The 15801-nt window shown below is 35.1% G+C and overlaps 1 protein-coding gene across 6 annotated transcripts in view; it reads left to right on the top strand.

The window, feature by feature from the left end:
• GRK4 (G protein-coupled receptor kinase 4) overlaps window positions 1-15801 on the top strand; it is a 43984-nt gene that overhangs the window by 19198 nt on the left and 8985 nt on the right. For 4 of the 6 annotated variants that reach the window (XM_052780604.1, XM_052780609.1, XM_052780607.1 and 1 more), the window contains 9 exons: window positions 34-134; window positions 1501-1593; window positions 2963-3026; window positions 3800-3940; window positions 6695-6885; window positions 11856-11893; window positions 13730-13819; window positions 14379-14587; window positions 15418-15555. In XM_052780604.1, the coding sequence (XP_052636564.1) occupies window positions 34-134; window positions 1501-1593; window positions 2963-3026; window positions 3800-3940; window positions 6695-6885; window positions 11856-11893; window positions 13730-13819; window positions 14379-14587; window positions 15418-15555 (1065 nt within the window). Of the gene's footprint in view, window positions 1-33; window positions 135-1500; window positions 1594-2962; window positions 3027-3799; window positions 3941-6694; window positions 6886-11855; window positions 11894-13729; window positions 13820-14378; window positions 14588-15417; window positions 15564-15801 lie in introns of all 6 variants that reach the window. The other 2 variants (XR_008234180.1, XM_052780606.1) reach the window with 1 other exon arrangement.

Raw genomic sequence — 15801 nt, 5'->3', positions numbered from 1 at the left:
TTCATTGTTGCCTTTTTGTTTAATTATGTAAAGTCTGCAGCACACCTGCCAGAAATACCTCAGGAAACAGTAAATGAATGTAAAGCAAGACTCGAAAAGAACCCTTCTAAGGATCTTTTTATGGACTGTACTAGGTAAGTTAAAAACGCACAGTGCCAAGTTTGAGGATCACAAGGGAAATTTGTGTGTTTCTGAGAGAAGTGAAAGGTGAAGCTATTACACTCAGGAGTATTTGGTCTCTCAAATAAGTGTAGGTAAGAAATTTGGAACAGATTTATTAAAGGACTAGGTTTCCTTCAGATGTGATTTAGATGTTTGACTTTTGCAGAGCTTTTTCTTTAATGCTATTTTTGCATAAAAACACACTATTATCTCCTGCCAAGTATTCTGTAAGTTAGAATAGTATTTCTCTTTATTATATTCTTACCTTTTGAGTGACTTCTCTTCCATGATGAATGTACTCAGAAAAATATGAAGTTATAAACTGGAGCTTGAAAGGTTTCTGAACAATGTTACACAATTTATGGTTCTTGAAAATGGGTTGAACAGAGGCCAACAGTTATATTCCATTAAGATGGCTAATTAGAGGATCGATTAACACAGTGATAGTTAACCAAATACAACTTGGTTTTGCTCTGAAGTCATGAAGTGATATTTCACACAGCAGCAGCAGGAAGGCTTTTCTTGGAGGGACGGTACATGTTTACCAGTGTTGCATGTCTTTCTAAAGCCTTCATGTTTCTAATATTACTGGTTCTTCAAGACATGCTTGATCCTGTCTGAAGGATTACAACACGTTTTGTCACTGCTTGGGTCATCTCCCTGGCAACAAAAATAAGCATACTTTATAACAACCTGAGATTATAAGATTGAAAGGGATATGTGAGAACACCTAGTAAAACACGTCTCAAATGGAGGATCTGTCACGTAGGTCATCCCCTTTCCTCTGTCCAATAAATATATGAATACAGTTTGAATGACTTGTTTTCCTTCCCCCCACCCCACCCTTGGTGTGTTTAGTTTAAGGGGAATGATAAGGTACCTGATGTTCAGGTTTGCATATGGCATTTAGTATTTCAATTTCAAACCTAGAATAAAATTTTACTTACCAGTCTCCAAAGAATGTATGAAAACTTGTAGATACTTTCCTGTAAATATCTTTCACAGGTCATATTTGTGGGGTCATACATGCATTGCATAGCTACTGAGAAGCTGATATTCAGGTGGGCTTGAAGACACTTAATGAAAAGGCAGAGGTCAAGCTTTATAGTTAGTGTAAGTAACAGCAGTTTGACATTCACTAGTGTTTTGACAGGAACAGTTTTCTGTGACAGGCACTCACTGTGAGGCATTTAGGTTAAAACCATTGTAGAGCACAGTGACAATGTTTTTCTGCCTACGGCTTCATTGATATGTTTAAGTGTATTTTAATAGATTGATAACACCTCCTGCTTCATCAGTTTTTTCTGTACAAGATTGATTTTATTTTCCTGTTGCTAGAATTGTCCATGAATACCTAAGCAGAAGACCTTTTGAAGCTTACCAAGAAAGTGTGTATTTTTCCCGTTTTTTACAGTGGAAATGGCTGGAAAAGTAAGTTTATTTATAATGTTTGCATTATGATTTTGCTTCGCTTTGTGGCCATTCTGCTTCTTGTGCTAGAAATGTTGTAGAGCCCTAATGAGTGACACTGCCTGTCTAAGAAATTATGATCTGAAAGACAAGATGTAAAGGATGATGTTGATGGGACAGTGAGAGCGCCAATACTCCCAATGGAAGTCCAGTAGTCTTTAAGTGATAAATTTGTATTAGGTAAATACAAATTTATTATCATATGGATATATGTCTGGCTGTCAAGTGTGCAGTGGGATACCAGTCTTCCTTGAGAGGAAGTTTCAAACTTGGTCTAATTAGTGGTTAATAAGTAGATTAATCTAGTTTTATAACCCAGTGGGTGATTGGATAACTAATCAGTTTTTCAGGGTGGTACAGACACAGATTTAGTAATTACAAGACAGCAAGATTTATATATATCAGAATCTAGTTTGGGCTTTTAAATCAATACTAAGTGAGTGTCCAGACTTTTTCAGAAGGCTGAAATTGGTAGAAATTTATTCTAATTCAGCACTGCTGGGTATCATGATCACATATTGAAACATTAAGGTGCTTGACCATTAATTTTATGGTAAATTCCAATTATCCAGTGTCTTTATTTGACTGAATTAGTAGCAAAAGCCAGGAAGAGAACTAGGGAAGTTACTCAAACAATTAAACCAAAGGAACCTCCATTTGTTGTCCTGAGAACAAAGCTGCATTAACAATGAATGCACTTTTAAAACAAAACAAAAAAACCCCCACCACCATGAAACAGCCCTGCTCTGATACATGTTTAGGAATGTTTTAGCATAGAATGGCTGACACCTTTACTGCCTCCAGTTATTTGTTCTTCTTCTACTACATCAATACCTTAACAATTTGGCTCTTGAACTGCTGCTGCATACTGCAACTCTTTCTTTTTTGGAAAACCTAAACAGCAAAGCAAAATCAGAAATGGTTTACCTTTTAAATGCTGCATAGTGAGCATGATCTCATCGAAACGCAGCCTACATGTCAGCATACTGCAACTAAGGGAGACAACAGACTAAGGAGGTGATAAATTGACTGTTGATGAGAACAGATAAAGCTCTAACCATAAACAGCATAAGGCCTAATTGATCAGCTTTTCTTCCAGCTATTGTGAATGTCTGATGACCACATGAGGGAGCCAATGATTCTAATCAGAGCACCCCTTTCATATGAAATTCAGCTTATTATAATACTGTCTTCATGAGGTCGAGGCAACTGTTGTTCAGTAAGCTGTCATAGAACAGGAAGGAGAAAATTAAGACAGACCTGAGCGTGGGGAGGGGATTACTAACTCTTGTAATTCCTGTTGCAGTAATTGTTTCTTTCTGTTAATCAGGCAACCAGTAACCAAACACACATTTAGGCATTACCGAGTACTAGGCAAAGGTGGATTTGGAGAGGTGAGTACAGAATTATCTTTCTGCAAGGCAGTCCTTGAGAGGAAAAAAAAAAAAAAAAGGTTAATACAGAGGAGAAGCAGTTTTTTAACTCTTGACTCTAACAATCTACATTTGACACATCACCTGGCAAACTGTTGTTAGTCCAAACTGTTTTCCTTTGGTGTGTTATTTTCAGTATTGTAGGTCATGCACAAAGTTGGAGAAAACTTCTACTGACTGATAACAGTTGCTTCTGCTCAGAAATTTCATTTGGCAATGAGAATGTAGTTTCTACTTAATAACTATGTAGAATATTCATGAACCTAATAGGAAAATCTATAGATTTTATTAATTCTGTTTATAATTCATTGGGCTTTTTTTCCCCCTACATGTTTTAACCAGAGCCCTATATTGAAGGGGAAGGAGGGTTACTAAATTATCATTATCTTTTTCCTGCTTGATTATGGTGTGGATATTTGTCCTCTGTCCTGCTTGCCTAGACATACTGTTACCACAGTCAGGTGTTTCGCCAACACAAGATCCAGTTGTACTGAACTATTCATCCCCAACAAAAATGCGTTTGCTCCTGTATAATCGCTTTTTCTACTTGTTACAGCTTTTGTGACCCTTCAGAGTTGTTTCATGGGTGAAATATCTGTATTGATTCTTACAAACCTTCATTTTCTGAGAGCATTCAAGAGTTCAAGAAAAGAAAATAAAATTTTATCTTCTTTTAAAAAAAAATTATTCTAAAAAAACCCTAGCATCTTTGACACACCTTCCTTCTTTTTTAGGTGTGTGCCTGTCAAGTACGGGCAACAGGAAAAATGTATGCTTGTAAAAAGCTAGAAAAAAAGAGAATAAAGAAGAGGAAAGGAGAATCAATGGCTCTAAATGAGAAAAGAATTCTAGAAAAAGTGAATAGTAGGTTTGTAGTAAGTATCTACTTCTGATCTTATTCTCAGAAGTTTGTCTTGCTTTGTTTGCTTCATTCTAGTCTCTTTCAGGAACTTGTGGGCACAAGACATTTTTTAACTGATTTAGAGAATGCATGACTGCTGAGAGAAATGATTGATATAATAAGATGTATGTTTTGGGTTTGTGTGTGATTGTGAGTAGCTCTGTGCAGAGGACTTTTTTATCCAATATTAAATTGATTTTAGTCTGCCTGCTTTATTTCTCGCTTAAAACCACAACATTAGGTTGTGTTTCAGCATGCTGATACCACTGAATCTTTGTCCTCTGTTTAAAGGTGACTAGATTATTCTGTAGTGCTCCGACTTGAATAATCACTTAAATTCTATTTCTGCTGCAGCCTATGACTGAGTATGTTTGTCTGTGTTTAATAAAGAGGATAATTCCATATACTTTATTCCATCCTATTTTTTCCTTCTCTGTTTCTCTTCTCTGTCTCTTCTTCCAGTGCATTGCTCTCTGTTTTCTTCTCTTACCCCCTTCTTCCGTCCCATACACCTATTTTCTTATAATTAATGCTGATTTCTAATTTCATTTTTGGAGGTCATTCATAAAGGCACTTACAAAGGGGTGACTTCATGAGGGTCTCCCATTTAATTGCCATTGGAAGTTGCATATCCTGCATTTCTGTGACTTTTAATAGTAGAGTTTTTATATCCTTAGGTATTTTCATGGTATTCATTACTCTGTTGCTTATACATTTCAAGATAAACATGAAATTTGACTAGTATATCTATTCAGGTTAGTTATATTGCTTTTCTGTGTACTAAGGCTTAAAGAGGTATCTTGGATGTGAAACAATTAACATAACTTTTTAATAGAAATTCCACAGAATGAAAATCTTAGTCTTAATACTTTAACCTGATGCTATCACATAAATTATGGTCTGTTAGTAGCTCTAATTACTAAGCAGTGAAATAACTTAGAATGATCAAACTTATACCAAGTAAACTTTACCCCAGGTAATGTTTATTTTTTCATTGAATTCTTGTCACTTAAGTGTTAATTTTAAATGCATTTTGCCTTGTTTTTAAATCCATTTACTGATAAATTTTGTATTGCAGTTCAGAGAGGATTTTAAAGTACCTGTTAGAGGATAGTAGAAGTTATTTATAAATAAACATATATATGTATGTATGTATAAAATATGTATGCATGTATTTTCTGATAAGCTTTATGTATTAAAAAACCCCTGTAGAGTACTGCCAGCTAAAAGAAAAATTAAGAAGCTGCTGGCCAGATACTTTAATGTATTTTAAACGATTATAAATAATGTTTTTGTATAAATATGCTAATGTTGTTTTCTCACAAGGCTCATGGGCTTGAATTGATTGAAATTGAATCCAGAAATTACCTGAATTGATCCAGAAATTACTAGTTGTGGAGATACATGAGATAAGAGTGAAACTTATATTTTTGAGTAATATTTTTTCAACATATGTAAATACTATAAATCAATAATTGATCGAAGTTGAATCTGAAAACACTTTATAGGATTGAGTATAAGCTATTTTCCTCTTGCCAGCCAAAAAAGCTTTTTTGAGGCAATAGAGAAGATCTAGACCTAGGATCTGCAGTAATACTGGGTTGGAAGTGGGTAGATAATTTGTCATGCCTGTGTCACAAGTCAAGTCATTAATAACTGGACATGTCAGTTTAAAACCACCAAATAGTAACCCTTGCCCTGAGTAGCTGATTTATATATTTATTTCATTTTATTATTTACTATTGGATTTATGCTTCTGAAGGAAGAGTTTGGACTTATTACCGAATTATGACCTTTATGTATTTGTACTGCCTTTAAAAATACATTTATTGAGTCAAAAAAATCCTACTGATTTTTACTTAGCTTACTTACCTAATGTAAGCTAAGTATATGTTTAAATCCCATCGGTTTTAACACAAGTTAGTTAATCTCTGTAGTTAATTTTGAAGATCCTGCCAGATGATCATTAGCATAGCATAGCTTTTACTATTGAAACTGAGTTTGTAATTTAAACAACATATGTTGAATTTTGCAGTATACTACATTGTTTTAAAATTGGGTTTTTCTGAATTCACAAGTCTACTTTAAATGCACTTTAAAAACATTTACCTAAAACCTGAAGAAGAAAAAAAGCGGTGTTCTTCTATCCCTATTAGCACTGCATTCCACATACAGTGAGAAGAAGAAAGACTATAAAGAGCTATACTAAGTCTTTACTGTTGGCAAGTTCTAAGCCAGGGAAATATGCAGTTTTTTTGGGGGGGCAGGAAGGAATAGAAACTACACATTTGATCTTAAATAACTTTTTTAGTTTCTCTAATGTAGGGCAACTTTGAGTTTTGTAGAAGTTCAGGAAGGTGGTCTGACAATGCCTAATTCCTGAATGAAATAAAGTATATGCGCATGTTCTCTTTACAAAGAGTAATACAGATAATGTGCAGCTGAGGGCCATCATCAATAAATGTATTGTCTGGATGGAGCTCTATGGTATCTAAACAGATATGTCACTAAACTTTTGTATGGTGATGTAGGGTTTGTGTATGCATGCAAATTGGAATACCTTTGTGACTTCAAGTACTCAACAGGAGTGATTCTCTACTTGACTGTTGTGTTCTTTTTTGTTTTAAAAAAGGATTCATATGTTGCTTGTATTGGAAAAAAGAGCTGTGAATTGTATTGGGGTTTATGAATGAATAATGGTTGTCTTCTCTTCCTGCCCCATTTTTAGGTTAGTTTATCCTACACGTATGAGACGAAAGATGCCCTGTGTTTAGTATTAACCATAATGAATGGAGGGGATTTGAAGTTTCACATATATAACATGGGAAATCCTGGCTTTGATGAAGAAAGGGCTATTTTCTATGCTGCAGAACTGTGCTGTGGCCTAGAGGATTTGCAGAAGGAGAGAATTGTTTACAGGTGAGTGTCACCTACAGTCACTCGTACCTTGAATTTTCCATGTCTGTTCAGCATTGAATGTATTAATTGTTTTCTACTAAAACAAGTTTATACTTCAACTTCATAGTAAAAGAAGCAAAAAATTGCTTAGTTGTCCTTTTCACAGCATGTCCTTCAGAATAACTGATATTATTTGTGTTCTTACTATTAATTTAGGTTCAGATACTTGCTACATTCAAAAACATTATAAAGTTGATTCAAGGTTTGTTTGTAAAATGAAAGTAAATTATGATTTACAAAGCAAATTCATTAGTAATTCAAATAAATAAAATAAGTTTTAGGAACATGGGGTTTGTATTTCTGCCCACTCTAAAGCAGGAATTCACAGAAGTCCCTTGCTGCGTTGCTTGTTACGCCCAAGTGGGTAAAAAGTCAGTTATAATCCATATGGCCCTCTTTCTTCTGTTTTTATTTCAGGTTCCTCCAATAAACACTTTATTGCTTTTGAATTAATGAAACTATCAGAAGCCTCATGCATTATTGTAATTGAGATTGTATGGTCTTACTGCTCTTTTCTGTCTCTGTACATACATCATTTAATCCCTGGCATGCATTAATATCACAGAACAAGCAAAACAAATTTAGTGGTGGACCAAGAACACTTTCTTTATATTACTGGTGTATAACACCAAGTACCACTTGTTTTCAAAGAAGTTTTAAAGTATAATCCTGCATAACTTCAATATGATGACTCTTAGTCTTTTCCCTCCCCAATACAGAAGACTAACATACACACAAAAGAAAGTGGCAGAACTACAGAGTAAATCAGGCTTATGCTGGTTGTTGTATGTGGTTCCCTAAAGAATTTGGCCAATCTTGCAATGTTATGCAGTGTGTTTTGGCATGCATGTAGGAGGAAAGCAAGGATGAATGTTTTGATCAGCTACAAGTAGGTCATTTCACATTGTCCAAGTGAAAACAAAACTGATTGTTTAAAAAACAAAACAACAACAAAAACCCCCAAACAAAACAAAAACAACAAAAAACCCCACAGCCCTTGTGTTTAAGCCCAACTTGTTAGCTATTTGCTTGTAAGAAGACCTTCAAACACATATGTCAAATCCTAATGTTCTCTGTCTGCAATTCCACATCTTGGAGTGGTCGTGGTTTCTTCTGGAGCAGTCTTGGTGTCTAGATCTCTGCCCTGTTTTGTGCTATTACATAATCAGTTTCCAATTATTAAGAATTTGTATGGCCTTATATTTATGAGCAAGGAAAAAGGTAGTTTCACAACCAACTCTGAGTAAAATTGCCTGTTAATTAAAAGAATGGGAATTATTTTCAGTCTTCTGTTCATAACAAAATGAAGGACCAAGAGACAGTTACCTGTACATGTGTTAGTAACTGAATAATTTGTATGCTTGGGAAAAAAAGAAGGGCTTAAATTTAATCATAATACCTGAAGGTGTTATTTAAACAATTCGGTATAGGACATGCTAAGGGAGTTCCTGCTCAGTATGTAAACAGATGAAAAAAGACTCTAATTATACCACGTCAGCTCAACTATGCTTTAGCACTAAAACTAGAAAATGTTTGGATAATTTTGCACTCTTTGTAGAATCACTTTCAGCCCTGCACTTTTTAATATCGAATGACTAACTTTTTGTAAAACAAAGTCTTGTTTCTTCTCTTTTGCTAATGGTAGTTTTTTTCCTGATGGTCTTCATTTGTTTTTTCCGTATGTATTTCTTTTTGTATCATGCATTTAGGAGCATAATTGTAAATTTTACAGTTTTAAAGTCTAGAAACCAAAACAGGTGGTCATGGAAGTCTTCAGAATGTCACCAATTACAATGATAGGTTACATGATCAAAATTCTCTATCAGGCATCTTAATGGAAATGCATTTAAGCAGCAATACAGTGATTATATATGATTAGTGAAACAGAAAGCTTGGGAAAATTTGCCATAATTATTTTATTCTCACTAAAGAAGTTATGCTGGCAACCTCCAGTCTTAATGTTGGCGGGGGGGAGGGGAGAATATAATGAAGCATGTTTTAATTGATTCAATGATTTATTTTTCTGAATTATGGTAACTAGTATTTTTCATTCTCCAGGGCAAGAAAATACAGAAGGAATGTTTTTCTTATTTTGCTGTCATTTTGAAAGCATTTAATACTGGTAGGACCACTGAATTTCTGAAATTGGAGCTAGTTCTTTTTCTTGTTGCCATATTGCAAGATCTATTAGTGCATTTGTTTTCCAGCTTTAAAGGAGGAGTTTTAAACTGTCTTTTTAGACAAATACCTTAAATTGTTAAAGTGGACTTTAATTCTGTAACTTACTGTTATAAAATATTTTCTTGAGAACGTGTTTTTGTGGCTATCCATCTGTATATTCACAGTAAAGTGTACTGCAAAGGCAGTGGAAGAAGGGAAATTCAGAACTTCTGAAAATAGAAATTCTCGGTACAGAGGGGTGTCAGTAGATAGCAGTAAAATCAGTTCATCTTGGCAGTTTGTTCAGTTCTAGTTCTACAGTTTTAATGTAAGTCAGTCATGTTAAAATTTATTATAAATTTATTACATTTGGGACATGTTGCCATCAGTAGCAAAATGCCTCATAAAGTAGAAAAACTAGGCCTAACTTTCCTCTCCATTAACACCAATTTTTATGGTGTGTTTCGTGTGTCTTTATACCAATTATTACTGAATTTCAAGCAGTGGCATTGGTGCTGTCTGTAGGACCCTGGAGTCAGTTGTGCCATTTTGTTAGTGGGGTTCCCACTGGCTTAAGAGAACAGGTGCAGAGCTGGAAGGAGGGCCCTGTGCTGCCCTGTGATAGCAACTGAGCCAGTTTGCTTGTTCAATGGGAGCTTGTGAAACTAGCTGTAACTTGCCATATGTTGCTGACGTTAGAAAAATAAGCAGATAGGAACAGGCAGCCGAGGAGCTATTCATCCATCTGCTACATAAAAAGTCTGATAATACTTAAGAGCAAAGTCAGGATTTGCATAAGACAGAGTGGGGAACAAGTGCCTGCTTTCCAAAAGGGACTTAATTGCTGGAGTTTTCCTGCAGGAGTTACCAGACTTCTCAAGGATGGTAGTGTTTTTTATTAGATAAGCTGCTTGAATACCTAGTTTTCCTCACAAACTCATGTAGGTGCCCATAGAATGTGCCTGGAAGGTCAAAGATCAGACTCAAAGACCTGTTGAAGCTGTAGTGGATAAACCCAAGTAGCTCCTTGCCTGCCTCGTGCCTATGCTCAGAGTAGACATCTTTACAGTGAAATCCCCTGAGGGTTTTTATCCAGAAATTTTCTCTGAAGGAAGGCTGGTATAAGCTAGAGAACAAATAGACTTGGAGATGGAACTCTTTAAACTTGTTTACTTGAGTTAACCTGAGCATATAATATGTGCTTTAAAGTAGATTTGTTTCTACTTAAAGTTTGAGCTGAATTTTCTTTTGCTTTTTTGATACTGATGTGGGGGGGTTTGTGTTTTGTTTTTTTACTTTGATCTCTTCTGATTTCTCTGGTATTGTAATCTCATATCTAACATCAAGTGTTTAACATTATGGGGACTATCTAGACTTAAAAGTATTAGAAGCAAAGTGTGTTGCTGACTTCCTTATACAGTTAATATCATGAAATAATGAAACTTTAACATGAATACACATACTTCAGAGCACCAATTTATCAATATTTGGGGAAAAAAAGCATGCAGATTTCTTGGTGAACAAATGTCTGTGTGTATATTTCTCTCTCATTTTGAATGTAAATTCTAAAGTCGTTCTTCCTAAAATTGCTTCTTTTACGTTATTCAGTCTTTTCTGCTTGTATATGAATAACTGTTCTTGTCACAACTGTACATATACCCATATATGTATATATTGTTTTTAATAATCTATTCCAATAATAACTGAATCTTTGGCCAAGTACTGATTTTTGCTTGTCTACTTCTGGCTTTACAATATTTATGGTGGAATAAATCTAAGAGACTGTATTGCAATCCACATGTTTCTGATGCATATCACAATTATATATATATATATATATAAAAATACATGATATCTTTTATACATATAGTCCATGCATATATATATATAAATATGTATGTTCTCAGTAGAATCTGCTAGAGGATAAATCCTAGAACTAACCTCTGAAAAGCTTCTGGTTCAGCTTCAGTGACTCCCCAACTTTTCCTGGGTGGGGGGAAATCCAAATATCCCATTGAGTTTCTTCTTTTGTTCTTAAAGTAAAAATGTACAAGAAGATGCCTATAAAATGCAGAACTGCAACACTGAATTAATTGCCCTTTTACTATTTCCTGAGTCTTGCTAGCATTTAATAGCCAAAAAATGTTTCATGTGAAACTTTGATGTTTACAGAAAAGTAGTAGAGACTCTCAGAAAGTTGATTGCAAAGAATCCTAACTACATATGAAGTGTCTAGTAAGCTTTAGAAGCTGAATGTCCAAATTAAAGGAATGGAGTTTGAATGGATGATATTAAGCCTGTACTTAGTCTTGGGAATATTACTCTTTGTTGATTTTCTGACACCCTGGGGTGGAATATAGCAAGGGGTCAGCATCAAACTGCAGCAAGCACTGGTGTGTTTTACCATTGTAGAGTTGTATTCTCAGGAGAAATGTCTTTCACTTATGAGCACAAATTTGGGTCTAAGTTGGTGGTTCTTCATATCTGGATTTTAGTGTTGTGTAGAGAAAGATCCTCAACCGTGAAATATGAATTGCTGTTGTTAATATAAATGAATTAGAGAGTTGGGAAAAAATGGATCTTGAGTTCTATGGTTAAACTATTTGTAATATAGGTCCTCAACTTCACAACTTTTTTTTGTATATAGGTGGAAACTGGAAAAATTGCTTTAATCAGAAACCAAGAAGTCTTACATTGCCTCTGTTGCACTTGATGATGGCTAATAATTTTGCCTTTGTATAATTCACATTTCTATTCTGTTTAATTTGTAGAGACCTGAAGCCTGAGAATATACTCCTTGATGACTGTGGTAAGTAAAAATAAATTTAATTTTTAAATCACGAATTACAAATCTAATTGATACTGTGCCAGAAACCAAAGGGATTTCTTCATGATAAAAGGGACCTGGCTGACAAATGTTAGCTTTAATTAGTAAAGAAAAAAAACTGCCCTTGCTTTTTAGAAAGTAGGGGAAAATACTGGGTTTCTGGGGGATGACAATGATGATGTTTGAGGGGTCAATTTCCCACCTTAAAATGGCTACTTTTCCCCTTTTGCTCCCCCTTCTCCCCATTACCCTGGATTTAAGATGGCTAAAACTTTTATATGGCTTTGTTCTCTGTTTGTCTTTTCTTCGACTGTGGAAACATGATTTGTTAGAAGTGGGGCCAGAATTTTACTTGGCAAACTATAATGTTTAAGCAATAAAGGAGAAAAGAAATCTGAAGCGTCTCTGTTTGTTTTAACATTTCAACTAAAACAGGTCTGATGGTCACTGATGCATATGTGGCTGGAAGGAATCAAGGAAGTACAAACAATATGAAGAAATGTTTATAGTTTTTTGTTTTTCAAAAGCCAACTTAATTTTCTTTGATGACTTTGTATGAAATTTATCAGAATCTTTTGAATTCACTGTAGAACATGTGCAGCAATTACCTTCTAAGCTGTGGATGAATATTACCAGTTTGTTCTTGTAATTGCTGAGTATTTTAGTTAAGGAAAAACTGTTTTTGAAGTCATTAGCACAGTATTTTTTTTAAAAAGTCAACATGTTCTGACTGAAAATTTCTAAAAAGTTGATGCTTGGGAGAAGTCACTTTCCAAGAGCTAAAGCTTTGCTAGACATCAAATGCATTCTTTAGTTTTTCTCTCCAGCAATGTCTTGCAAAAGCTGAAGCCTTCTTTGAGGAAAAATATAGCCTTGCAGGACTGCACTAGAATGCATTCTCTCTGCCAGGGATATTCTGATCATGTTCCAGAGAGCAGAGGGGACTAATTAGAAAATCACTTCAGGAGCTCAGATCCTGCACTTAAAAAGGGGTTCATCAGATGTCAGGGAAAAGAAGAGCATCTGAATGTATTTAAAATAGCATTTGCTGCTCAAGAGCATTTAGTTATTTCCACCCAGTATATAGAATGTCACTTGACTTTCTCTACTCTCCCTTCCCACCCCTTGATTATCTATCACATGTAAACAAGAAATTAATATGCTATTAACTAACATTGACGCTGTAGAGCTTTTTGAATGACAGAGGGCACAAAGGGCACTCAGGCATTGGAATGGGCTACCCACAGGTGATGCAGTGTCCACTCTTGGAGCCTTTCTAGACAAGAATTTAAAAAACCTTGAACACTTTGGGAAAGTAGGGTACTTTGTTAGAGGAAAACCTGGTGTCTCAGTACAGGCAACAGTTTCCCCATGTTTGGAATAAATGGAGTAAATTCTCATGTTTTGTTAGGAAGTCAGAAAGCGAAGTGTTTGTGGCGGGAATACAGAATGGAAAAATGCAAGTGTCTGATGCATAGATACAGAATTTTAAATGAGCAGTCATCATTTGTATTTGTCCTACAGTAGCAGCCTATGCCAAAGCTAGGAATTAGAGTACTTAACAGCAAATTTTTTTGTATGACCTTCAGGAAATCAGTTAGATCTGTGCCTCTCTTCCTTTAAGTATTTAAGGAAGAGTTGAATAATGATCAATCACTCCCTTCTAGCTAAGTTAAATAAACTTAGTGCTATGAGTATATGAATGTTTTGCTGTTTTGGGGTGGTTTTTTGATGAGGTATGCTACAGAAGGTTTTGTTTTAAAAGTGATGATACTTTATTATTTGCTGACTATGCATAATTTATTTTAACATAAATAGGACATATCAGAATTTCAGATCTTGGATTAGCTGTGCAGATTCCAGAAGGAGAAACGGTCCGAGGACGGGTTGGAACTGTTGGTTACATGGGTATGTAAAGTATCCTTTGCTAGTTACGGTTTACCAGAAAACTTGCTTCTGTGAATATATGAATGACTTGTCCAAAGAACTATATTGGGCCTGGATTAGTTAGTTACTAGACATTTTATGGGAAGAAAGGTTACAATATGTGGTGGTAGATGTTAGTAGTCAATTATAAGCCTACTGATAAACTTGAAAACTTAACTCTGGAAATTCTACCTTTAGGTAGAACTTTAAGAAAGCACCTAATTTTTTTCTTGAGGTTCAAAGAGATTTAAGGTCACAGGTAAGCAGATGAATTACTATGACAACACATTTCTTTCCTTGCTTTGGAAAAACTTCATTCTTAGTTTGTAAACAATACTGCTCTTAAGTGTTAAAGGACTTAAGTGCTTCTCTTGGATATAAACAGAATCCTTGCTGTAGAAATGAACGTTTCTTCAAGGCACAGAGGAGTTACGCAAAGATCTCTGCACAGAGCCAAAAGAGTACCTGAGAGTTTTTCCAATATTTAATTAGTCAATTTAAAGTGAATTGTCATGGGGGTTTCTTTGTTTTTGTTTCATAGCTCCAGAAGTGCTCAAAAACGAAAAGTATACATTCAGCCCGGATTGGTGGGGTCTTGGGTGCTTGATTTATGAAATGATTGAAGGACAGTCGCCATTCAGGAAGCATAAGGAAAGGGTCAAACGGGATGAGATTGACCGGAGAGTAAAGGAAGACCAGGAAACGTATTCAGACAAGTTCTCAGAGGAGGCAAAATCCATCTGCAGGATGGTGGGTGAAGAGACATAGAGGTTTGAAAATTAAATTTCTAATCCTTTTTAAGAGATCAACTACTTTAACATCTTCTGTTGAAAATTTTTCAAAGCTGGAGTTTTTAAATCCTGCTTTGGTTCAATTGAAAGTTTGTGATTGTCCATGAATTGTTCAATTACAAACTTTGAGAACTCAGAACTTTTTTTCCAGATGAAGGAAGGCTGCATAAATTGATTTTTTTCATCATGTGAATGAAAAGGTCCAGTACTCCTTGGACCACATGTAATCGTAGATGGAGTACAATAGCATGCTCAACTTTAATACTGCGTGGGGAGAAATGGCAGAGCAGTATACTAGTTTCCTTGCCTAAAAGAGTCTGTATGAGACAGCAGCTTTTTTTTATCTTGCATGTTCTTAAATTTAATAAGAGGCACATCTATACAGAAAGATTCAAAAGTTTTCTTTACTAGTTTATGCAATATATGTGCATTACTTAAGCCCATTGGAAAAAAATGTAAGTCTGTATTTCCTGAAAGTAAAGTCTACTGCAAAGTCTGTACTGTAAAATCTATTCAGCATGGCATCAATTAAAATATTTTCGTATAAATTTGGGTATAATCTTCAAATGGTCTGCTTTGAGGGATTCTTTTTTCTACTGAAAATCATCTTGCTCCTAGAATGTTGTAGTTTGGATTTCCAGTTCATTTTGATACCATGATAAATTTCATCTAATAAAAGGCCAAGTAACAAAATAAACTTATTGAAAGACATTGTATATAGATTTTTTTTTTTTATTTAAACTGTGGGATTATATCACTGGATCAGCCTTTTTTTCCACATCTTTGCAGTTACTTGCTAAAAATCCAGGGGAACGACTGGGTTGCACTGAAGATGGAGCTGCTATTGTAAAGCAACATCCTATTTTCAAGAATATTAACTTCAAGAGGCTGGAAGCTAACATGTTAGAACCTCCATTCTTGCCAGATGTAAGTAGGTGAGACAGATTTGATTAGTATCTAAAAAGGCAAGAACTGTCATAATTCTATGTCAGCAATCATAGCAACCAAAAGCAGCACACATGTGAACTCCACAGAATCCTTGAAAGTTAGTTAAATTGGCAGGAGAATGCCATTGTAGCTATCGATAGCTAGTTGTTTTGTGGCATTTCATCTGAGATTGCAAAACAATTTACAATAGTGGTATTGCTCTAGGGAGCTTTGTAGCTGATTTCT

Source organism: Harpia harpyja, chromosome 2, assembly GCF_026419915.1.
Source record: "Harpia harpyja isolate bHarHar1 chromosome 2, bHarHar1 primary haplotype, whole genome shotgun sequence".
Taxonomy (NCBI): domain Eukaryota; kingdom Metazoa; phylum Chordata; class Aves; order Accipitriformes; family Accipitridae; genus Harpia; species Harpia harpyja.
Note: the sequence above shows the minus strand (reverse complement) of the source record. Positions and strands in the feature narration are given on the sequence as shown.